Source organism: Myodes glareolus, chromosome X (genome assembly GCF_982192425.1).
Source record: "Myodes glareolus chromosome X, mMyoGla1.1, whole genome shotgun sequence".
In the NCBI taxonomy this organism is placed as follows: Eukaryota; Metazoa; Chordata; class Mammalia; order Rodentia; family Cricetidae; genus Myodes; species Myodes glareolus.
Genome location: NC_142053.1, coordinates 77,442,883 through 77,466,843, shown reverse-complemented (window position 1 = coordinate 77,466,843; position 23,961 = coordinate 77,442,883). Strand labels below are relative to the sequence as shown.

Genomic DNA, 23,961 nt, shown 5'->3' with positions numbered 1-23,961 from the left:
TGAATAAAGTAACCACGGCAATTACACTGCACTTCTTATTATAAAAAGGGGAGGATGACCTGGTCCTTTTTTGACTTCTGGAAGGTTTCCATTACTAAGGCCGGCCTTATGTAGCATTCCATTTGGGAGCTGAGAAAGCTGAAGATAAAGGAGATGGCATTTGCAAAGATTTTGAAAAGGCCCCTGGGAATTCCACCGGGTGGGAGTGCTGCTTTTCCCAAGGTAGTCCGGAGCATGCGCTGCTGAGCAGCCGGGCTGGGCATTTAGGCAGCACTAGTGGTCTCAGGCTCCGCATACATTCCACGCCCACCCTGAGGCTCCATCCGCTACCCTCTTTCGGGGCCCCACTGCGAACGCTTCTACTCCGCCCCTAGTCAGGAAGGTTCCCCCGCTGCTCGCGTCGTGCTGGACGTGACAAATGGAAGTCGCACGTCCCACCAGTCCCTTGTAGATGGACAGCGCCTCGGAGCAATGGAAGCGGACCGGCCTAATGGGCGGCGGCCAATCGCAGCTTTGCTGCTTCGTACTCTGGGAGCAGCGCCGGGAAGGGGCGGGTCCAAGAGCATGCTCAGGGGCGGAGCCAGGGGCGGGGCGGGCGCCCTCTGGTCCTCCCGCAACCCGGCGTTCTGCACGCTTCAAAAGCGCACGTCCGCCGCTGAGGTCTCCTCTTCCTCAGGACCGAGCCTCTTGATCCTACCGCGTTGCCAAAATGTCGCTTTCTAACAAGCTGACTTTGGACAAGCTGGACGTGAAGGGGAAACGGGTCGTGATGAGGTAATCTTGTACTGCGGCTCTCATGCCCTCGGTCTCTAGCACAGCTTCTCTGGCCCTGGCAAGCACGCTTTTCCGTGCACCCTAAGTTGCACTTAGTTTTCAGCTGGGTCTCGGGGGTCCCGGGTTAGCAGAGCAGAGGTGTCCACTTCACCCCGTTGGGGCGGATACTGTCCGGGTTTGATGCTTCCTAACTGCTTCTAGCATAAAAAGCGACCAATAGTGCCCTTTAGGGAGTGGATCCCACCAAGAAAGGGTTCAGATTCCCAGGAGTCAATCCTTCTTCCATTTCTGAAATGCAGCTTCATCTCCTGTAACGAGACGGGACCTAATACTTATCCTGCAAATCTCTAGGCCCCAGTGGAGGGACCTTGAAAGGTCATTTAGCCAATTTCCCTTCCCCCACGGTCTTTGGACCATTTCTGACGAATTCGAAACCGCCCACGTTTCATTGGTCTCGGTACAAAAGGATTTCTTCCCCAGAGGATGTTGCTCGAAATGCTCAGGAGTGGAGGTCTCTCTCTGTCCATAGAATTGTGGGTGGGAGGGTGAGGCCCACTGGATGAAGCTCAGTACAGCTTATATAACAGGCCTCTGCTGCCCTACCTTGCCGTTGGACTCCTGGCCTTGCTTGGGGTTTGCATCAGGGTTGTGACACATACAGGGTGTGGCCACCCAGAGTTGGAGGCTTCTAACCTCACCCTCAGAGGTGGCTAGAGAAGCAGGATGTTAAAGTGAGGAAGGCTCCACGCACATGGCACTCTTAGTCGGCACACGTGGATCCCTGGTCATTTATTAAGTTGGCTTCTCCCTTACCTGACAGAATTTACTAGCGTATATGGGACTTTACACCCTTCTGCCTTTCTTAATTTATAATGTGTTTCAGGAGTCAAGGATGATGGTGAGATACGTAACTGATGAACTCGGCTGTTCGTGTAGATATAGGACACAAGGATGGTAATTTTGAAGGGCCATAGATAATCGCAGTGACTGCTGCCGGCTTGACCTTTTTTGGAAGCAGTTGATTGATTGGGAGTGTGTGAATGACGTAATCCTGGTCCCTTTCACAATTTGGGCCAGTTCGAATGAGGGCATCTTTTAGATACTAACACGCGTGTAAGGGAGCAGAGGCTCTCCTACCTCTCCAGCTTGGAGTTCGAGAACTGTACAGCCACATATTTCGAACTTTGCAGGTGACCCTTTCTTGCTGTGCAGATAACCAGAACTCAGTGCTCATGCAAAGCACACATGTCTCAAATGGGACAGACCTTTGTAATCCCGATGGAGTAGAGATCCCAGCCACCCTCGGGTTAAAGGGCAGGTTTTAGCTCTTCATGGTGCTCCAAGGAAATGAGATTGACCCCGTGAAACGAAGAAGGTAGATGTTGGCCTGCAACTGGCTTAAAAGGTTTAAAATACTTATACTTCCACTGACTTGAGACTGGCCCTTCCAGATGCATGCAGCTGCTGAAAGAGTGTGGGACATTGTGTTGGTCACCTTCCTGTAATTGCAGTTTGGGGCTTTGTGTTCTCTTCCAGTTGAGGAATTAATTCTGGTTGGGGATAAGAATGGAGGAAACAGTTTTTTTCCCCTTTGCACCAAGTCAAATTTCACTTGACACAGGTTAACCTTGAGCCTTGAAATGATTGGCTAGTCCAGTTTTGCCAATGGAGATGTTCAAGGTTATTGAACTAGCAATATGATAATTGATGACACATTGAACTCTTAAGTTTGTGGTAGAACTGGGACTAGAATTTAGGTCTCATAGTCACCAGTCAGATTCTCAACTCTTGGACATGACCCAGGGACAGTTTGAAATAGACTGTGTGGGGTTTACAATCTTTTTTCCTTTTCTATGGATACATTGTGTTTGTTTTTAAGGCCATATTGGCAGAGTTGCTTTGTTTCCGCATTATTAATGCTTCTTGAATAGGGAGTTGCATTGTAGGCTTAGATTTTAGAGCAGTCTGGGCGGCCATGCCTGGGAGAGCTCAATACCTACTTGTTTCAGTGCCCTGTAGTTATTGGCAGTGCTTCAGAAATGGGGCCTCTGGAGGAGTGGCTGTTTTACTTGCCTCCCTTCTGCCCTGTAGAAGGATAGATATTCGTCTCCTGACTTGTCTAGTCCCTTGGTTTGAATTGGCAAGGGAAGGTGATTTGTTGGGGTAATTTATTTTTGATGTGCTGGGAATCAACCCGGAGGTATTTTATGCTTGAGCGCTCTCCCACTCAGTCACACCCAAGCTCCTTTTGGAGCAGCTTTAAAATAGCCAGAAACCCCAGCAGGTTCCACTAACAGTTTTTTTTCCTTCCCTCCAACTCATGTTGATTTTACAAGGTCATTTGAGTAAATTTCCCGCTGATTTCTGCCCTGTCATTTCCTTTCTTTCCACTCACAGGTTACTAGTCATCCTTTGCTTGCTGGTAAAGTACTTCTCTTTTTCTTGTACCTTCCTGTTTTGTTAATTTAAATTATTTTTTTTTCCAAACTCACTGGTTTTGTTGTGACTTGCAAAGCAACAGTCCTAGTGGAAAGAAAGAAAATGGAATCATACGGGTGTAATTTAGCAGTCAGACCACGCGGCACCAGTGGGCATGGTTTCTCTGAGCGGTTAGTAGAACTAACTGGCCTTGAAACCGGGAGATTTCAATAAAGACTTGTTTGTGGTTTTGTTTTTTTGTTGTTTTGTATTTTGTTTTTCGAGACAGGGTTTCTCTGTGTAGCTCTGGCTGTCCTGGAACTCATTCTGGACCAAGCTGGCCTCTAATTCAGAGATTCACCTGCCTCTGCCTCCCAAGATTTAAGATTTGATATTCTAACTTAGTGGTTTTTTAAAAATTATTATTTTTCAATAATTTCAAATTTCTAGGAAATTGCAAAGATTGTACAGAAACTCAGTTTTTCCCAGTGGCTGCATAGCACATAATTGTAGGTCAAAATCAGAAGTAGGAATTTGACATTGGTGTAAAGGGTGTTTAGTTCTCTAGCGTTTTATCACAGGTAGATTTGTATAACCACTACCTCAAGCAAGGTATAGGATTGTTTGATCACCACCAAGACGTCTTGTCTCTGTGTTACTTAATTCTAATCATGCCCTCCACTTTTAATCCCCAGTGATTACTGACCTGTGCTCTACTTTTAATACTTGTCATTGCAAAAGCATGGCATATACAGATTAATAGAATGTAACTTTTGGAGATGCACTCTTTCACTCAACGTTCATTTAATAATTACCCAAGTAGGTGCATGTACCAACTTTGAATTGCTGGATACTTTTTCACAGTATGGGTGTATTGTAGTTGAATCATTCATCCAACCATTGAGTGCTAGCTGGGTTGTTGCCAGTTTAAGGCTTTTACAAATGAAGCTGCTATGGATTTTTTTTGGGGGGGGGATGTCATTCTTGGTTTTACCACATGGGTCTTGGGTAAGACACCTAGAATTAGGCTTGCAAGCATTTTGCGACTGAGCGATCCCATATTTAACCTTTTGAGGGATCTCCAGATAGCTTTCCAAAGGTGTTCACCATTTCACATTCCTGCTAGGAATGTGGTTAGTTTTTCTGTATCCTCATCAGTATTGGGTGATAGAAAAACTGACTGGCAGAAAGGAATATATACTTAGGAGGTATTTTGGCTATCAGACGATTAAAACAGGAATCTCATGCATGGAGAAGAAAAGCTTGGGCTATTTTCCTGCAAAGTTACACCTTACACAGATAATAAAGGTGTGTAAGTGGTGGGCAGCTTTCTGAAGATGGATTTGGAGGGCCACTGGATTTCTTTGTGTCTTATGGAGGTAACATTAAATCATTGTCTTTCTGCTTTTTTTTTTTGCTATTTAATCTGGCTGTTCTAATTGGCTTATCAGCAAAGGGTGGATGAACCTGGGTTTTTGAGGCACAGATTGCCACTGCAAGTTTGGTAGTTGTAATCTTTTTTCACCCCGAGACAGGGTTTCTCTGGAGCTTTGGAGCCTGTCCTGAATCTATCTACCTCTTGTAGACCATGCTGTCCTCCAACTCAGAGATTCGCTTGCCTCTGCCTCCCGAGTGCTGGGATTAAAGGCGTGCACCATCACTGCCTGGCTACAGTTGTCATTTTTTAATTTAGCCGTTCTGGTATATGTAGTGATACCTGACCTTGTCCTTAGGCAAAGCTTGAGTATTCCTGAGACGTGGAGAAAGGTGCACATTATATATAGGAATAAGTGGGATGTGTAGGGAAGGCTGTTCCCGCCTTTGGAGGCCTCAGAAGAGAAGCTAGTGCAGGCAGAGTTGTGAGTCTAGGAGATGATAGGTAAAGGTTGAAGTGATCGAGAGGCCATCAGAGCTTGGACAGAGGTTTGGGTATTTCAGCTTAAAGGCATTCCTTAGGTTTTGGTGGCACCACTCTTTCTCCTATGCAGTTAACCCTTTTGTCCATTAGCCTTCCTGGGAGGCTGGGAGAGGCTCATGGTAATAGGATACTTGATCCGCTTTGGTCTGAACTAAGGCTGGCAAGGACCTGCTCAGGATATTTAAAGAGGATGTCTGAGGTGCCAGAAACCAGCTAAGAGTGTATTTCGTTGTTCAGAGGCATAGTGCCATTTAATTTTAAAGGCCTTCTTCAATCCGAATCAAGGGCTGTGTCCCTTAAACTCCTTGGTGAGGCGCATTAGTGGAAGGAAGCCTGGGTTCTGCAGGACTTGGGGTCACTGCTCAGACAGGAGGGAAGAGCAGTGAAAAGCTTTGCAAAGGGCAAAGAGTTTCACAAACAAGGACAGTAGCAGTCCTGTCGCTGTACCGTAGTCCCTAGGTGTTTTTTTCAGTAATGATTTTAATATGGTTGATCTGTCAAATGACAATTATAGTTTGGAGAATCATTAACATATAATAACAGCCAACACTTGCATGATACTGTGCCGCTTCTAAGCCTTCTGTTATTCACTAACTTGTTTCTCTTAATTATGAGTTAGACACTATAATCACTTCTCAGATTTAAGAAGAATTAATAAGCTGGGCAGTGGTGGTGCAGAGGCAGGTGGATTTCTGAGTTTGAGACCAGCCTGGTCTACAGATTGAGTTCCAGGACAGCCAGGGCTACACAGAGAAACCCTGCCTAGAACCACCCTCCCCCACAAAAAAGAAAATGAATTAAAAATGGTCTTGGTGGATGTATTGATACAGTAATCTAATACTTAATCTCAGCATTTATTCAGGAGATGAAAGCAAGCTAGATTTTATAATGAGTCTGTCTCAAAATCATGGCAAACAAAACTTCGACATTAAGATCAGCCACAGTACAGGAAATAGTTGAGAAGAATTGGTTCCTAGTGGTAAAATGGCTGGGGATCTATGGGTGCAGTAGATTTGTCTGTCATAGCCAGGGCCCTGGGTTCAATCCCCAGCAGCGCCACAGAATAGAATAAGGCAGTAATCTGTTAGGTCAGTATATTACTAGCTTTCATTTTAATCACTTGCCTTCCACTTGCCTGTTTGTCAGTGGGCTGAGGAACTTTTCACTCCTTTCTTTCCTCAGGTTCTTTAACAGTGACTTATATCAACTGGGTACTGAAGCCCAGGTTTTTCCCTATTCTTAGTGTGCCAGATATTCTCTGAAAAGAATGAAATGAAATTCTCCTGATGTGTTTTATTTTTTAATTTTCTTTTCTTCTGGGGAATGTTTTCACAAGGAGCCAGAATCAGTATCAAAAGAATTAGAATCAAGATATGTTACACATTGTCACCCCGGCAGAATGCTACAGATATCACCAGGCTAAAAAGAGAATACCAGGCCAAAATAAATATACATTTCGGAGTAATCACCTTAAGCTTCCCAGATCTCCTGGACAAGTTCTTATAGTTTGAAATTTCTTTAACAATTATTTGCTACATATCTAAAAAGATACAAATTATATACTCAGATTTCTTTGAAGTGAGCACATTTGTGTAAGCAGCTCAAGCACATGAACCCATACTGCAGAATCACCGTCTGGCCTATCCCGATCACTGTGAACACTCTTGCCTGTGACTGAGTACTGTCTTCATTTAATAGTTTTCAAATGACATTTAGTGTGTGTGTATACATAGACATATGTACATATCAAGGCACAGGTGTGGAGTTCAGAGGACAACTTGCAAAAGTTGGTTTTCTTCCACCCTATGGGTCTTGGGGATAAAACTCAGGTTGTCAGACTTGGTACCAAGTGCCTGTACCCCTTGAGCCATCTTGCCAACCTTCTTTTAACGCCTCTTATTTTAAAGGTGATATTTGAACTTTTGAGGTTCAAACTTTTAAGGGACCAAGAAGTTGATCTGAAACTGAAGCCTTTTTCTTTTCTAGGGTGGACTTCAATGTTCCTATGAAGAACAACCAGATAACAAATAACCAAAGGTAAGATTACTGCTAAACGCGACTTAGGTTTAAGATGTATGAGTATATGGGATGCAGATTTCTTTACGTGCTGGGGATTACAGCAGCTGAAGCCATAGGACTTTGTTTGGTTCTACTAACCTGGTTTTTTTGTCAATGTGAATTTGATTATTCTCAGTTTATGAAAAATACTGGAAAAAAGTCACCTATACCGGGTGTGGTGGTGCATGACTTTAATCCCAGCACTTGAGCGGCAGAGGCAGGTGGCTCTCTGAGACTAACGCCAGCCTGGTCTATAGAGAGTTCTGGGATAGCCAGGTCTATAGAGAGACCTTGTCTCAAAAAACAAAAATTCTAGCTTGTTTTTGATGCTAGTGCTTGGAAGGCTGGAGGTAGGAAGTCGTGTTGAAAGCAGCAGGAGCTACAAAGCCAGTTTCAGGCCATTCTAGGCTATCCTAAAACTTGCCTCAACAAACCCAAATGAGTAATTAATAAAACATACATTATATGATTCTTAAGAATTAATAAAAAATATCTTAAGGCAAAACCCAGCAGAAAACTCCAGACTACCCTCCCCATAAAAAAAATCCTTCACTATCAGCAAAACATCCTGAGAAAGTTCTTGTTTCAAAAAAAAAATTCAAGGAATTTGGAGATAGTACTTTTAAAATCAAAGTTAAAGTTTCATTAACTTGCAAAACAAACTGCAAGAGAAGGATTTTAATATCAATTTTTTTTTCTGGTCTTCAAGACAGGGTTCCTCTGTAACTGTCCTGACTGTCCTGGAACTTGCTTTGTAGACCAGACTGGCCTCAAACTCACTGAGATCCTTTGCCTCCCGAGTACTGGATTAAAGGTTGATGCGGGAGAATTGTCTATATTCTGTCAATCATATTTCAATAAAACACTGGCCAGGTAGGCAGTATAGGCGGGAAAGCCAAACAGGAAGTAGAGGTGGAGCAAAGAGACTTGGAGTATTCTGGGAAGCAGGAAGCTCTCAGCATTCCTGTGCAGACCGCTGAAGAGGCAGCATGTAACCTGCCCTGCTGAGAAAGGTACGGAGCCATGTGCTAACATAGATAAGGATAATGGGGTAACATAAGTTATAAGAGTTAACAAGAAGCCTGACCTAATGGGCCAATCAGTTTATAACCTAATGTAGACTCCGTGTGATTTTCCTTGGGACTTGCTGGCTTGTTGGGGTACTGGGTGGGACAGAAACCCCAACAAGCCGGACCTCATGTTACAAAAGGTGTGTACCATCACCGCCCGGCAGTATCAGTCATTTCTAAATTTACTTGTAGATTTGCCAGAAATTGTTCTAAGTAGCCCAAATAAGTTTTTTTTTTTTTTTTTTTTTTTTTTGTGGGAAGGCTTGGTTTGTCTTTAGCCCTCTTAAAAAAAACAGAAGACTTCAGAAGTAACATTTTCAGTCAGTTTAGTTCCCTGGTGTCTTGGGTACTAGCTTCAGAAACAGAATTTCTTTGTAAAGTGCGGGGCGCCATCCTGTCCAGCAGGAATGAACCCCACCAAAAACGAGAATTCCTTCTCTGGTCACATCTTTATTTGGAGCATTCCCTTGAGGAAAATTGGGGGAAGGGACGATAGAGCAGGGACGAGAGAAAGCTTAGAGAGAGGAAGTAGGGTCCCGAGGCATCTGCTTTTAAACGGTGGAGCGGCTTGAACGCTGTCCTGATTGGTTAATGCCATTCTGCTGGTCTGAGCATGTGCAGGCAAGGGTGCAGGCAGGGTTGCTCAGCCCCACGTGGCTACCTCCAAACTGCAGGACCACCTGTGCCTCCAGGTGGCTCCCAACATCTCCCCCTAATTATTGTCTTTAAGAGCAATAAGGCAAAACTATTTTCCAATCTGGTCCCCACCTAGACGCAGCATGCCAAGGATATCTCTGCTCCCACCCATTCCTAAGGAAGGAAAAGGCAAAGTAGAGTAAGAGATAAGAGGTTGCACAGGGTGTTGCTCAAGTTGATGGTGTGAAACAGCTGCTCTTGGCACCGCCCAGAAGGTCATCTCTGCTGTCTCCGCACGAATCTTCCACAGCAGGACACTCAGCATCCACTGGGTCGTCTTCTTTATCTCTCTGGTCGGTCTCGCTGGCATCCAGATGTATGTCAGCATTCCTAGAAAAACATAAACAAAACTCTCCTCCCAAATTAAACATTTAAGAGTATTAAAAACTCTCAGTGTAAAAATTCAGCACAATCAGTACTGGAAGTAGGCTGGTTTTGAACTTAGAGATCTGCAGGTCTCTGTTTCAAAAAGCAAATCTTGTTTGCCTGTACCAGCAAAATTTTGAATTAAAAATTAAGTGTATAGAATGCAAGAGAAATCCTTTCTCTGGGGGAAGCTGTCACTGGTAGTGTAGTCCCCCTCTATTGTTTAAAAACCAAAGCAGTTGTCACTGGGAATTGAACTCAGGACCTTTGGAAGAGCAGGCAATGCTCTTAACTGCTGAGCCATCTCTCCAGCCCCCCTAATTATTGTCTTTACAGAGACCTGCAGATCTCTAAGTTCAAAACCAGCCTACTTCCAGTACTGATTGTGCTGAATTTTTACACTGAGAGTTTTTAATACTCTTAAATGTTTAATTTGGGAGGAGAGTTTTGTTTATGTTTTTCTAGGAATGCTGACATACATCTGGATGCCAGCGAGACCGACCAGAGAGATAAAGAAGACGACCCAGTGGATGCTGAGTGTCCTGCTGTGGAAGATTCGTGCGGAGACAGCAGAGATGACCTTCTGGGCGGTGCCAAGAGCAGCTGTTTCACACCATCAACTTGAGCAACACCCTGTGCAACCTCTTATCTCTTACTCTACTTTGCCTTTTCCTTCCTTAGGAATGGGTGGGAGCAGAGATATCCTTGGCATGCTGCGTCTAGGTGGGGACCAGATTGGAAAATAGTTTTGCCTTATTGCTCTTAAAGACAATAATTAGGGGGAGATGTTGGGAGCCACCTGGAGGCACAGGTGGTCCTGCAGTTTGGAGGTAGCCACGTGGGGCTGAGCAACCCTGCCTGCACCCTTGCCTGCACATGCTCAGACCAGCAGAATGGCATTAACCAATCAGGACAGCGTTCAAGCCGCTCCACCGTTTAAAAGCAGATGCCTCGGGACCCTACTTCCTCTCTCTAAGCTTTCTATGGCGCCGCTGCTCACCACGCAGCTTCCGCCTCAGTCAGGCGAGTCCGCTCAGGTGCTGAAAAAGTCCTCCAAAAACCATAGCCCCGCCAGAAGGCCGGGACATATAGCCTCTGATGTCACACGGACTTTAGCCTGCCCGCGACCTGGCTATTCGCAGGCCTCTGAGGACTCCAGCAAATTTCCCGCCAGCAACTGGTTAGCATGGCCATGCCTCCCGAACGAGCTAGCACTGGAGAGTGCAATTTTGCGTCTCCCTCCTGAGTAGCTGGGATTACAGGTGTGCACCACCGTGCCTGGCCCACTTCCGTGTTTTTAATCAGGCATTACCGCTCAAAGGCGGGCCGGCTGCCGCCAGCACTCTCAGCACGATCAAGCAGCTTGTCTTTCTCAGTCAAAAATTAAAGTTTTTTGTACGTGAGAGCCAGAGACTGAGCTCTCTAACAAAATTAGGCGAAAATCACCTCCAAAAGCTCTGTGGCTCTTTAAGAACAGGGAAGGCAGTGATCAAGCTCGCCTCCCTACGAGACTGTTGCCTCCAGTCTCTATCAGCGAGTATGCACGGAGGAAGCCGCGGATCTCCCAACCGTAAACCTCGCCCTTTTTGCTGCTGTTTACATTCCTCCTGCACTGAACTTAAGGGATTTTTCTTCCCCGTTGCTTTCTGTACCTTCTTTCAGATACCTTAACTTTGATTTTTTTTTTGTATTTTCTTTTTTATTTAGGCCTATCCTTTGAAATTCCTTTTTACATTTCTTTTCCTCCCCTTTCTGGGGATTTTAACCGACGTCACTCACCGCTCCATGTTCTCAGAGTTCTGAAATTCAAGGCTCTCTGTGCTGGTGTCTGATCTTGGCTTTTTCTCCCGGGCTTTCTCAGGGTCCCCCGGCGTAGTTGTCAGGGTCCCTCAGCGTCCCGGAGTTTCGAGCACCAGTTGCGGGGCGCCATCCTGTCCAGCAGGAATGAACCCCACCAAAAACGAGAATTCCTTCTCTGGTCACATCTTTATTTGGAGCATTCCCTTGAGGAAAATTGGGGGAAGGGACGATAGAGCAGGGACGAGAGAAAGCTTAGAGAGAGGAAGTAGGGTCCCGAGGCATCTGCTTTTAAACGGTGGAGCGGCTTGAACGCTGTCCTGATTGGTTAATGCCATTCTGCTGGTCTGAGCATGTGCAGGCAAGGGTGCAGGCAGGGTTGCTCAGCCCCACGTGGCTACCTCCAAACTGCAGGACCACCTGTGCCTCCAGGTGGCTCCCAACAGTAAAGATATATTTTTATATGAGAGAGTGTGTGTGTGTGCGGGGATTGGTGCACTGTGAAGTTGCCTGTGGAGTGCACAGGGGGTATTGGATACACTGGAGGTGAGGTTAGAGGTAGTTGTAAGCCAGCTGACATGGCTGCTGGGAACTGGATGCAGGTCCTCTAGAATAGCTACAAGCCTTAACCACTGAGCAATTTCTCCAGTGCCCGTCCAGAAGCACTGTTGTTGCTTTGAGAAAATTATAAGAAAGATTTTATTTCAAAACATTTTTCTGAGACAGGGTGTCAGCTTTTGCTGAGCTTGAGCTTGGAGTCCTGCCCCAGCCTTCCAGGTGTTAGGTTCCAGGCATATGCTACAATACCTGGCTCTTCATCTTTTATATTACATTCTTTTAATTTATTTATGTACACCTACATATCAGAAGAGGGTATCAGAACCTATTATAGATGGTTGTGAGCCACCATGTGGTGGTTGGGAACTCAGGACCTCTGGAAGAGCAGCCAGTGCTCTTAACCTCTGAGCCATCTCATCAGTCCCATATTGATTTTTTTATGTGTATATAGAGTTTATTTTTTGTGACTGAATGATACCTCTTTTTTTCCTCATTCACCTGCTAATGGGCGGCAACGAGGTGAAGTCTTCATTTTAGCCATTGTGAACAATGCTACAATAAACTTGGGTGTGCAGATATCTTTCTGTATGCTAATTTCATTTCTTTTGGGTTCATGCCAAGTGGCTCTCATCACAAAAGTATCCTCTACCTAGCAACTACTCACATTTCAGACTTTTAGCAGGGAGCAGGTGTTGGTCATGCATTGCCTGGCTTATTCAGAGGATAGAAACAGCGGACAGTTTGCAAGAGAATGGAGGGGGGGCTTTAAGAGCCAAGGTTGTTGGTTTATAGACATGGTCTCTTGTGCTCCAGACTGGCCACATTTGCTGTTACTGAGGATGATCTTAAACTTTGATCCTCTTTCTTCTCCCCGAGGGCTGGGATCCCAGGTGTGCAGCACCGTGTGCAGTTTGCCCTGGGGCTCATTGTGTATGCCAGGCTTTGCATCCCCAGTCCCTAGAAGCCAAGGGCTAACCTCCCCTGCAGGTCCTGCCATAGATTGCAGCTTCCGGTGGCTAAGTTCTTTTCTACATGAGGAACAGGTCTATGTTGAGACTGTGTAGTTCCAGGTGGTAGGTTTTATCATGTCTGTCTTCTCCTGGGTACAAACCTGAATTCTGCAAGCCTCAGACTTGAGGAAACTTTGTAGTTTACAAAGTTACTGTTTAAAATGGTTCTCACTAATTCCTAGGAAGAACGTTGTTCCTGTCTTCTGTCTTCTCTTGCTTATAGGATCAAGGCTGCTGTCCCAAGCATCAAATTCTGCTTGGACAATGGAGCCAAGTCGGTTGTCCTTATGAGCCACTTGGGCCGACCTGATGGTGTTCCTATGCCTGACAAGTACTCCTTAGAGCCAGTTGCCGCAGAACTCAAGTCTCTGCTGGGCAAGTAAGTACAGGGCTCTGATGCTGGTGAGCTTTGCGGGGAGGTAAGGCCTGCTGTCACTAGTTCTCAGCTTTCAGCTTGCTCCAGTCTTCATTGCTTTTTCCTCCCTCCCCCCAGGGATGTTCTCTTCTTAAAGGATTGTGTGGGCCCAGAAGTTGAGAATGCCTGTGCCAACCCAGCAGCTGGCACTGTCATCCTGCTGGAGAACCTCCGCTTTCATGTGGAGGAAGAAGGGAAGGGAAAGGATGCTTCTGGGAACAAGGTAGGATCTGTGCCTTTGATATTCTTGATCCTTAGGATCTGAATTTGTGTGAGGCCATGAGGAAAGGATAGTGGAAGCTTACCTTGATTTTTCCCAAACACCTTTTGAAATTGAGTATACCATACTTGTAAAAATGTACAAATGCGAGCCACAGGTGAAACTTAGGGTAGTGTGTCCTGGGTACAATCCTCAGCACTGTAGAAACCAATTATTTAAATGCACAGTGTGATGAGTTACCAGTTGTCGCAGAGCAGAGTAAACACAATATATAATCACTCCCCAGTGAGGGAAGGAAATGTGACCAGCACTGTAGAAGCTCTCTTCCTATTCACTTTTTGAAATGCCTTTGAAAAGTACAGGAATGCTTGGGTAACCAGAGTATTCCATGAATGTAATGGTCATGGTGAGATCACTTACGGCATTGGACTTAAGGCATTTCTTTCTTGGGTGGGGTAGGAGTGGTTTGAGACATGGTGTCCTGTAGCTTACATACTGGTCTTGAACTTGAGATGTAGCCTACTAGGATGACCTCGAACTCTTGATCTCTTCCACCTTCCTAGCGCTGGGTTTATCAGCCTGTCCTCTCGGCTGACTCAAGGCTTTCTCTCGTGAAATGTAATGTTTTCATCTGAGTCTCTGTAAGATAAATAGGTACAGGTGTCATCCTCATTTCCTAAGCAAACAAATCTCAGCGTCAGAAGCTAGGGTTTCAGGCAGGCAGTCATTTTGTTTAAGTTAGTGGTACTGTTGTTGGACTTTATAGTTCAGGCAATTAGATCTGCAAGCTTTTTCTACCAAGAACCAGATAGTAAAATGTTGGAGGCTTTGTGGGTCCTGTAGTCAATTGCTGTAGACAATCCACAAGACTGGTCGCTAGGCTTGACAATAGACTTTAATTACTAATTTTTTTTTTTGGTATTTTTGAGACAGGGTTTCTCTGTGTAACAATTCTTGCTGTCCTGGAACTTACTTTGTAAACCAGGCTGGCCTTAAACTCACAGGGATCCGCCTGCCTCTGCCTCCCAAATGCTGGGATTAAAGGCGTGTGCCACCACCACCTGACCTCAATTATTGAATATTAAAACTGCCTAGCTCAGCATGGTTTTGTGTTTGCCATTTGGTTAGCTAAGGGCACAACCTAGTACTTTCCCCTCTTTGGGTCTTTAAAGTTGAAAGAACAAGATGCTCTGAGGTATTTATCAGTCAGTCCCCTTTTGACTTCTGACATTTCTTAAGGTCATCTGGTGTGCCCGCTCTCAGTTTCTTTTCTTAGCAGCACAGGCCCTGAGCTGGCCCTGCCATGCTTTGGCGTGGTCTTGCTACAGTACTACTCAAGTGCTAGCCTAAAATTCAGTGCCCTTTTAAACTGAAACTCAAGATGCCCAAACTCTAGTGCTTAGAAATGGCAAGCGGCAACTGGAAAGTTGATATGGAGTGTTTTATTTAGGAATCAATGAACTGACTATGCTAGTCTGACTTTTAGTTAATTTACTGGCTATTCAGTCTAATGACTTAGAATGCCTGAAATTGCAGGAACCAGTCATAAGTTCAAAGTGGACACATGAAATGAAGACAATTCAGTTTTAAAAGCTTATTTTTATAGGCGACTGTGAGCTCTGGAAGAGCAGCAAGTGCTCTTAACCACTGGGACATCTTTCCACTCCCATAATTTGCTATTGTATGCACATGGTTATTTTTAGAGTTACATTACCTGCCTTGTACCCATTGCCTGGTCCAAATGAGAAATATCCGGATCATTAATTTCCATGGCATCTTTTCAATGAAAATTTTAATTGATCATATTTTCGCTCATTCTTTTTTAGTTTTAAATTTTTATCACATGTATTTAGTGTTTGTGTGTGTACATGTGTACGAGTTTCAGAAGGAGGCAATGGAGACAGGAAATGACCAAGGGACCCAGAGAAGGAATAGACCTTGCTGCTAATAGTAAAATTTATTACTACTAACTCAGGGTTTTAAGATGTTCAAGAGGATTCTTGGTGGCCTGAAATTCTTTTGAAGTTGTTTTTGGAGCCATTAATATTTGCTATGTTGAATTTTCCTTTTTCATTTTTTTTTCTGCAGATTAAAGCTGAACCAGCCAAAATTGATGCTTTCCGAGCCTCACTGTCCAAACTTGGGGATGTCTATGTCAATGATGCTTTTGGTACTGCACACCGAGCCCACAGGTACTGAGAATTTTGTCAGTAGTACCAGGCAGAATACAGTGATCTTGGATGCTTGAGCAGCTCAAATTCTATTCTTGTGATTAAAAAGTCAAAACATCAACAGCAGCTTATGGGGGAAAAGGGTTTGTATGGTTTGTCACAATCCATTGAGAGAAATCAGGGAAGGAAGCTTGGCTTACTTGCTTATTCACTGGCTTTTATTCAGCTAACTTTTTCTTTGTTTGAGGCAGAGTCTCATTTTGTAGCACTAGATGGGCTTGGAACTCATGCAGACCAGGATTCCCTTGGACTCAGACATACTCCTGCCTCTGCATCCCAAATGTTGGAATTAAAATAAGCATGGGCTCCCATGCTACCAGGGCTAGCCAGTTTTCCAGACCCACCAGCCTCAGGATGCTACCATTCATCCTGGGTTGGGCCTTACTACATCAATTAGCAATCAAAACAATGCCTCACAAACATACCCACAGGTCAATTTGATCAAGAGGTTCCTTCTTCCAGGGGTCTCTAGGATGACCTAAATTAAGAAAATCCCAAGACAAATTCATCCTTTGAACTTTTATTTCTACTTGAGGTTATCTGTCCCGTGTTAAATATCTTGATTCAAAGTGGAAATAGAGACAAAATGTTTGAGTGGTAAAACATTTTGTGAAGCTTCAGGAAGAGCTTTCTTTAACTTTATAGATTTTTATTTGAGAACATTATATCAAAATATCTATTTTCTTATCAACTGTGATTCCACTTTTGATCTGTTAACTATTAACTGGGTATCTTTAAATTTTTAACATGTTTATCTGTACCATGTGCATGCAGTCCCCTCAGAGGCAAGAAGGGGGCATCTGATCCCCTGGAGCTGGAGTTAATAGAGGGTTTTGAGCTGCCATGTGGGTGCTGGGAATGAACCCAGGTCCTCTGTAAGAGCAGCAAGTGATCTCATCCACTAACTAGGTACTTAACTGTTTTATTTATAAGTCCTCTCATACATTATATCTCGTTCTTAGTTTTCCCACCCTCCACTCATCCCAGTCCTCCTCACTTCCTCTTTCCCCAGATCCACTCCTGTTTTCCTTCCTAAAAAAGAGCAGGCCTCCCAGGGATAGCAACTGGACATGGCCTAACAAGTTAAAATAGGCCTAGGCACATACTCTCATCAAGAATGGACGAGGCAACTCAGTAGGAGGAAGAAAAGAGTGCCAAGAGCAGGCAAAAGACTAAGACGCCCCTACTCCTACTGTTGGGATTCTCACAGAAACACCCAGCTACACAGATCCTAGCTCAGATCCTGGGTATATTAAATTCCACCTCAGTCCATTGCTGTTTTTTACCCTTGGTTGTCAGAAATGTAACTAAGGGATGAAGCCATGGTCTCTTAGTATCCCAAGTGGTGAAAGCATTTTAGTGGTAAGGAGCTGGCTGGCTTCTGAGTCTAGGAAAAATGGTAGAATTTGACTGGATATTGAAAGCATTTGTTTTCTCTTTTTCCTCCTAGCTCCATGGTGGGTGTGAATCTGCCACAGAAGGCTGGTGGATTTTTGATGAAGAAGGAGCTGAACTACTTTGCCAAAGCTTTGGAAAGTCCTGAACGACCCTTCCTGGCAATATTGGGAGGGTATGAAGAATACTTTTGGATCATGTTTTGGTGGATAGTGTTATTCTGGGAGTCAATCATAACTTGGGTGGTTTGTGGTCAGCCAGCTCAATCACATTGGGTAACTGAGAGTTTAATAAAGAGACTGCTGAGAGGTGAGGGTGGGGTTTAGGGAAGCCCCTCAATAGTCTGGGACTAATAAGAGCCATCAGTCCAGAGAGGTAGTGGAGAAAGGAGGTCTTTAGTCAGGGGATAGAGGACACGTCATCTGGTAGAGGGAACCAGAGAAAGATACTTGTGCTCTTTCTTCAATTTTCTGCTAGGCTACTCCCTACACACACCACTTATTGGCCCAATTTATCTGGAATGCATAAGGCATGTGGGCCTCTTAATGTGGTCTATGTAGGCCAGCTTCATTGGACAGAAGAGTAGAGAGAGCTGAAAATGGTTCCACAGGGAAAAATGGAGAAAGAACCTTTGAAGGGGGTCATGAGGCTCTTTCCCCCTCTTTAAGTTCTCATACCCCAGGCTTTGTAGTTCAGGATGGTCTTGAGCCCTGACCCTCGTACTTCAGCTTCCTGAAGGATTACATACTTGTGCCACAGCTTTTCAAGGCTCTTAACAGTTTCAAAGTTGGTGTATTAGAACCTGGCAGGGGATAACTATGAACTTCCGTGTTTGAAGTATCATTTAGACTTAACTCTCCAGATCACGTCCCTATTTTATGTTCTTATGGGCAAAGGCAGTGTGTGCGTAAGTGTAATGTAATACTTTAGCCGAAAACCTTTCAGAAGTGAAGGATGAGAAAGCTGCCCTTCCGGGGGCACAGCGGTGGCATAGCTGCTTGGGCAGCCTCTCTCTGGACCATGACCCTTCTGGGCTGGGTTTTCCCTTCCAAATGAGTAAGCGCACTCAGCATTTCCTGATGAAAATTGACTCTGGAACTGGGTGTCAGTTTCATGGAGCAGGAGCATAGTTGCTCTCTAGGCTTCATGAGCCCCGTTTTAGGGGCCTAAAAATAAGCTAGGTGGGTATAGGTTTTTGTGTTGTCTTCTTGCAAAAAGATTACTTCTTGGAAACATGGACTCTTGTTTTACTGAGTTAAAAGCATCAGACTCTGGCCTCTGGCTTCTTCAAATTAGCATTTGAACTGCCTGGGTTGACTCTTAGGTTTTCTGAAGATCTGAAGTATGGGACTGAATGCCACCTGCTGGCATGATCAGGTTTTAGAATAAGACTGAAACACAGCAGTCTACATTAACCACAGGGCATATGCTGTAAGATCTCTGAACACTTGAAGCCAAGGATAGCACAAACCCTAAAGAATTGACTGTTTTTGTGGGTCTACAGGCAGCAGGCAGAGAGACTGGGCCTGGCATGGGTTTGGATACCTTAAATCACACTCACAGTGACATGTCTCCTCATACTGTCTAGTTAACTGGAGACTAAGTATGCAAATATGAGTCTATGGAGACCATTTCCATGCAGATCATCAGTTACTAATCTGGCAGTCTGAACTTTGAATTTTGGATGAGGGTGTGGTTGATAAGGAAGGTCTTTTTTTCTGTTTTTATTGTGCTGAGGATCAAATGCAGGGTTTTACCCATGGAAGACAAGTGTTTTCATAATTAGCTATACCCTTAACCCCAGAAAATCTTTTTTTTAAAGACAGGGTTTCTCTGTAACTTTAGATCCTGTCCTGGAACTATCTCTTGTAGACCAGGCTGGCCTCGAACTCAGAGGCCTCCGCCTGCCTCTGCCTCCTGAGTGCTGGGATTAAAGGCTTGCCCCACCTCTGCCCAGCAAGAATATCCTTTTTTAAACCCTTGTTTTGGAGCAATCTTCAAAGGATTTATTCAAAGTATGAAGTGTTGGAGAAATGTGTCCAAGCTTGGCAGTACTTTTGCCGTTTGGGGGCATTTTTTTTGTCTCCTGCTGTGTCTCTTGAGTTTAGCACTATACTCACCAATTGTGTGCTTATGGTGATGAGTCTTCCTTTCCCTTCTAGAGCTAAAGTTGCAGACAAGATCCAGCTGATCAATAATATGTTGGACAAAGTCAATGAGATGATCATTGGTGGTGGAATGGCTTTTACCTTCCTTAAGGTGCTCAACAACATGGAGGTATGAAACCAGTGACAAGTGGCTGGGATATGGTGATAGCAGTTTATGGGAATTTAATGTAAGTCCTAAAACCATTTTCATATCATCTGAAGTTGCTTGTCTTTTGTTCCTGTATTACTATATAGTTATGCTCCTGTCTGTTTTGGGTTAGTAATGTTCTTAGTTCAGAGGCTGAACTTCATCTCCTTGACTCTCTTGTGTAGATTGGAACTTCTCTGTATGATGAAGAAGGAGCCAAGATTGTCAAAGACCTCATGGCTAAAGCTGAGAAGAATGGTGTGAAGATTACCCTGCCTGTTGACTTTGTCACTGCTGACAAATTTGATGAGAATGCCAAGACTGGCCAAGCTACGGTGGCCTCTGGTATACCTGCTGGCTGGATGGTGAGTCAGTCGTGTGTTTGGTTATGTAAGTGCTCAGAAACTTGGGAGCAATCATTCATCTAGCAGATACTTTTTGTGGCGCTGGAGATCCAGCTGAGTGTTTCACAGATGTTAAGCGCTCTGCTACTGAGCTGTGCCCCTTCCCCTCAAAAACATTATCTTAATAATCTCTATGGAACTCAGTGTGGGAAATGTTGCAATGGGCACTTGAGGGCAATTCCATCAGTAGAAGTGGTGCTATCAGATTGCTGCTGTTTTAGCAATAATAGAGCAAACCCACTTTTTGAATATTGTTCAGTGTTTATTTAGCAGCGCTCTAACGCTGGAGATAGTATTATACTCCTTCCTGATTTGAGCTGTTCTGGATTACATGGCTAACTGTGAGCCATTTAAAGCAAGCTATCATGTCGGCAAGGTGGCTCCGTGGGTAAAAGTGGCTGCCACACAAGCCTAATTGACCTGAGCTCTATTTCTGAATCCTAAACTAAAGGAGAGAACAGATTTCCAAAAGTTGCTTTCTGACTTCTACATGGCATGTGTGTATTCCCCACAATCCAGTGCCCTGTCTGACCTCTGGGCCCCATATACATGTAGATATACTCATGCATAAAAATAAGCATAAATCATCCAGACTAAGCATGGTGGCACTCACTCACCTTTAATCCTTGTACTCTCAGGGGAAGGCTAGGCATCTGAGTTTGAGGTGGGCTTGGTCGACATAACAAATTCCAGGCCAGTCAAATGTATATAGTGAGATCCTATCTCTAAAAACAAACCCAAGACAAAAAGATAAAGTCCAATACATTGTTTTTGAGCAAGGCTTCCTAGAGATTATGATATATTGAAGAATTGAATGTTGTTTCTCTGTCTCTATTGACATCTCAAATAGATGTGGCAAGGCCGTTGTTACATTGTGACACATGTAAAGTATCACTAGCTGCAAGTTGTCAGTTGTGCTGGCTCCATGCTGTGACAACCAACAATGTCTCCAGACATTGGCACATATTTGTTTGCCGTCAGAATCGATATAGGTTGAGAAGCACCTATCTTGGCTGCCGTTGAGCAAGTCCCTTCTTTGATCCATAAAGTTGAATGCTTCTGTCAAAGGGTGTTTACACACAGACTAAAGGGTACATTTTGATTCTAGTAGAAACTCTGGATGTTTGTTCAGCCTTACATTATGGTTTTGGTGGAGGTGATATTTGGTCCTAGTAAGTTTTCTTAATGGTTCATCCTCTTGATTCTACCATCCAGGGCCTGGACTGTGGTCCTGAGAGCAGCAAGAAGTATGCTGAGGCTGTGGCTCGAGCCAAGCAGATTGTTTGGAATGGACCTGTGGGGGTCTTTGAATGGGAAGCTTTTGCCAGGGGAACCAAGTCCCTCATGGATGAGGTGGTAAAAGCCACTTCTAGGGGTTGCATCACTATCATAGGTAAGGGGTCCAGTGCTAATCTCACTAATGCAACAGTGGCGGAGCTCTGTGCAGGGGAGGCAGAGGGGGAATGTGCTTAATATTTTCTAAATCTCTGATAGGTCATGGAGGGGTCATTCTTCGGGGCTCCTCTTGAGATGCAGTGGGGCGTTCATTAGCTAGCAACCTTTTGGGTCGAACCTTTACAGTTCTGATGTCAAAAGACTTTTCTCCGGTCTTCATTCAACAGGCGGCGGGGACACTGCCACTTGCTGTGCCAAATGGAATACAGAGGACAAAGTCAGCCATGTGAGCACTGGGGGTGGCGCCAGTCTAGAGCTCCTGGAAGGTGAGGTTATTCTCTGCTTTGGTTTATTTGAAGGCAGGGTGGGGAACAGTAGCAGTCATATTAGCACCTGCAGTCCACTTGGTGGGAGGCTTAGGTAGGAACACATTTTAATTGACCTGGGACCAAGAATGCAGGAGTGCTTCAACTCCTCCCCTATTTTATCAGTAAGAAAAATAGGGCAGCTGTAGCTTAGTAGGTCTTAAAGTAATGCTGTCTGTATATGTGCTCTCTCAAAAACAGGTAAAGTCCTTCCTGGGGTGGATGCTCTCAGCAATGTTTAGTATTTTCCTGCCTTTTGGTTCCTGTGCACAACCCCTAAGTCAACTTAGTGTGTTTTCCGCATCTCCATTTGGTGTTAGTGCAAGATTCAGCTAGTGACCGAGATGCAGCACCAGGAACCCTTAAACAGTTGCACAGCATCTCATCTCGTCCTTACTTCATCGGGATTTGTCTACATTCTTCAAGATCCCACTTAAATCCCATAGTGACTAAAGCCACTGTGCGTTCTAGAGTGCATCTATTTATAGTCTGCCTGGAAAAGAAAGTGAGCTGCAAAAGCTTAGTCCTCTTTGAGTAGCCTCTGGTTGGCTTGGTCACTGTTCATGACTCGGCATGGAAATAAGATGAAATTCCAGCTGTAGATTTGGAGAAGTTGATGATCTATTAATAAAGATGTCCGCCGAAACTGGAGTTTTCCTGTCATATTTTGTTAGGAAAGGTGAGAATAGAATCTTCATATGGGATCAAGTATCTATCTACATTTTGAATGGAAGGATTGGCTGTAGTAGTGGGGAGGTGGGACTAGACCCATGCCTATTCCTTAGTGAAAGCCTATAAATATTTCAAAATTGGATATAAACAAAACCAACCAAAACAAGCCTCACTTCCTCCCATTCTTGATTCACATTGCCTAGTGTGACCGTGGCTTTTCTTCTTGATTCCCATTTCATGGTTCTAAGTCCTGAGATTTTCAAACATGTCTATTAATTTCATACTTTGAAGAATGAAATCAACAGCCTCTTTTCCACATATACTTCATTCTCAGTATTGTTTTGCCATTGCTATAAAGTAGATCAGAAATTTACATTTTGAAGGGTCTGAGCATGGTGTTTGCTTGTAATTCCTTTACATGGGTAGTGAAGCCTGAAGGTTTACATTATGATTTTAAGTGTTATTTATATATGTATGTAGTGTGCTATATTTTGCCATTTTTAAAAATATTACGTATACAGTGTTATGCCTACGTGTATGCCTACAGACCTGAAGAGAGCATCAGCTCTCATGCGTGGTCGCGAGCCACCATGTGAATGCTGGGAATTGAACATAGGACCCCTGGAAGAGTGCAAGCAGTGCTCTTAAGTGCTGAGCTATCTCTTCAGCCATATTTTTTTTCCTGCTGGGCATGATACACGAGTCATGATACACTCCTAGCACTTAGGGAGTTCCACATCAACCAAGGCTATACAAAGTGAGACCCTATCTCAAAACAACAATTTTCTCATTTTTTCCACTAGTTCATTCCAACATACACTAAAAGTATGAACATGAAGTATATGGAAACACATCAGATAGGTTTTAAAATCTGGAATCCTTGGTGCCTCTGTTCCAGTTTTCCTGGCTACCCTAGGTTTGTTGTAGCCATATTGCTCAGGGCTTTCTTTCCTGTATCCCTCTAGGGGATTCTTTTTACTTTTGAAACCTTGTTTCCCCATCTATTTTTCACTTTGTTTTTTTTTTTTTTTGGATAGTTAATTGTGTTCGTTTTTTACAGCCCTCACTGACCTGGAATTTATTAGCTAACTCAAGCTGCCCTTGAACTTCCAGTGATCTTCCTGCCTTTGCCCCCTCCATCCCCCTAGTGCTAATGGCAGGAATGCATCACCATGCCTAGCTGATTTACTTTTTATGCAAATCCGGATTTAGTAATTTCCTGAGAAAGACTGCCAAGGAGGAAGATCTGAGACTTGGTTTGAAGTTAGCTGTTCAGCTCTTAAACCTGATTATTAATTCGGCCATGCTTTTATAAACCCTTTGCATCTACGGGGAACTGTATCTCAGATACCAAAATCTGCGGATGCTCATTCTTTCTATAAAATGTATTTCCCTAAAATCTGTATAACCGCTCATGCTTTAAGTCATCTATATTATTTAAAGTTCCTAACATTAGATCATCTCTTAAATGCCAAAAAATGTACAAAGTCTGTTTAATACAGATACTCATGTTTATCTAATTACCCTTGGTTATGTAGACATAGTTAGAGCCTGAATATCAGTTTATCAGAGTTGAAGACATTGTTTCATTGCCACTGTCAAATCCATTTTGGCAGTTGCTTAAGCAGAAATTGTGAAAACTCCAGTTATTTTCTTAATTCTTTTGCATTCTAGTTTATATGCTTCTCCATATTTGTAGTTAATTGTACAATGTACTATTTTTATGTACAGTATCAGACCTGGTTTGTGCAGCAGGAATTTTGCAGATGAAGCTTAGATGTTGTAAGTAAATGTTACTGTTGGACTAGAGCTTTACCTAACTGCTGATTCTCCTTGCCCTCCCCAACCTTTCAATATTTAGTTCAAGTGCTCTGAAGCTGAAAGAACTAGGCCGGGTGGTGGTG

At 44.0% G+C, this 23,961-nt stretch overlaps 1 protein-coding gene across 1 annotated transcript; it reads left to right on the top strand.

Annotated features, from left to right (window-relative positions):
• The first annotated feature begins 607 nt into the window (after positions 1–607).
• On the top strand, positions 608–22,031 carry Pgk1 (phosphoglycerate kinase 1). The gene is made up of 11 exons (XM_048417667.3): positions 608–774; positions 7,097–7,147; positions 12,889–13,044; positions 13,159–13,303; positions 15,389–15,492; positions 16,982–17,101; positions 19,089–19,203; positions 19,407–19,586; positions 20,841–21,018; positions 21,248–21,346; positions 21,587–22,031. The coding sequence occupies exons 1-11, from the start codon at positions 710–712 to the stop codon at positions 21,625–21,627; spliced, it is 1,254 nt and encodes a 417-aa protein (XP_048273624.1). The 5' UTR covers positions 608–709; the 3' UTR covers positions 21,628–22,031.
• The last annotated feature ends 1,930 nt before the right edge of the window (positions 22,032–23,961 follow it).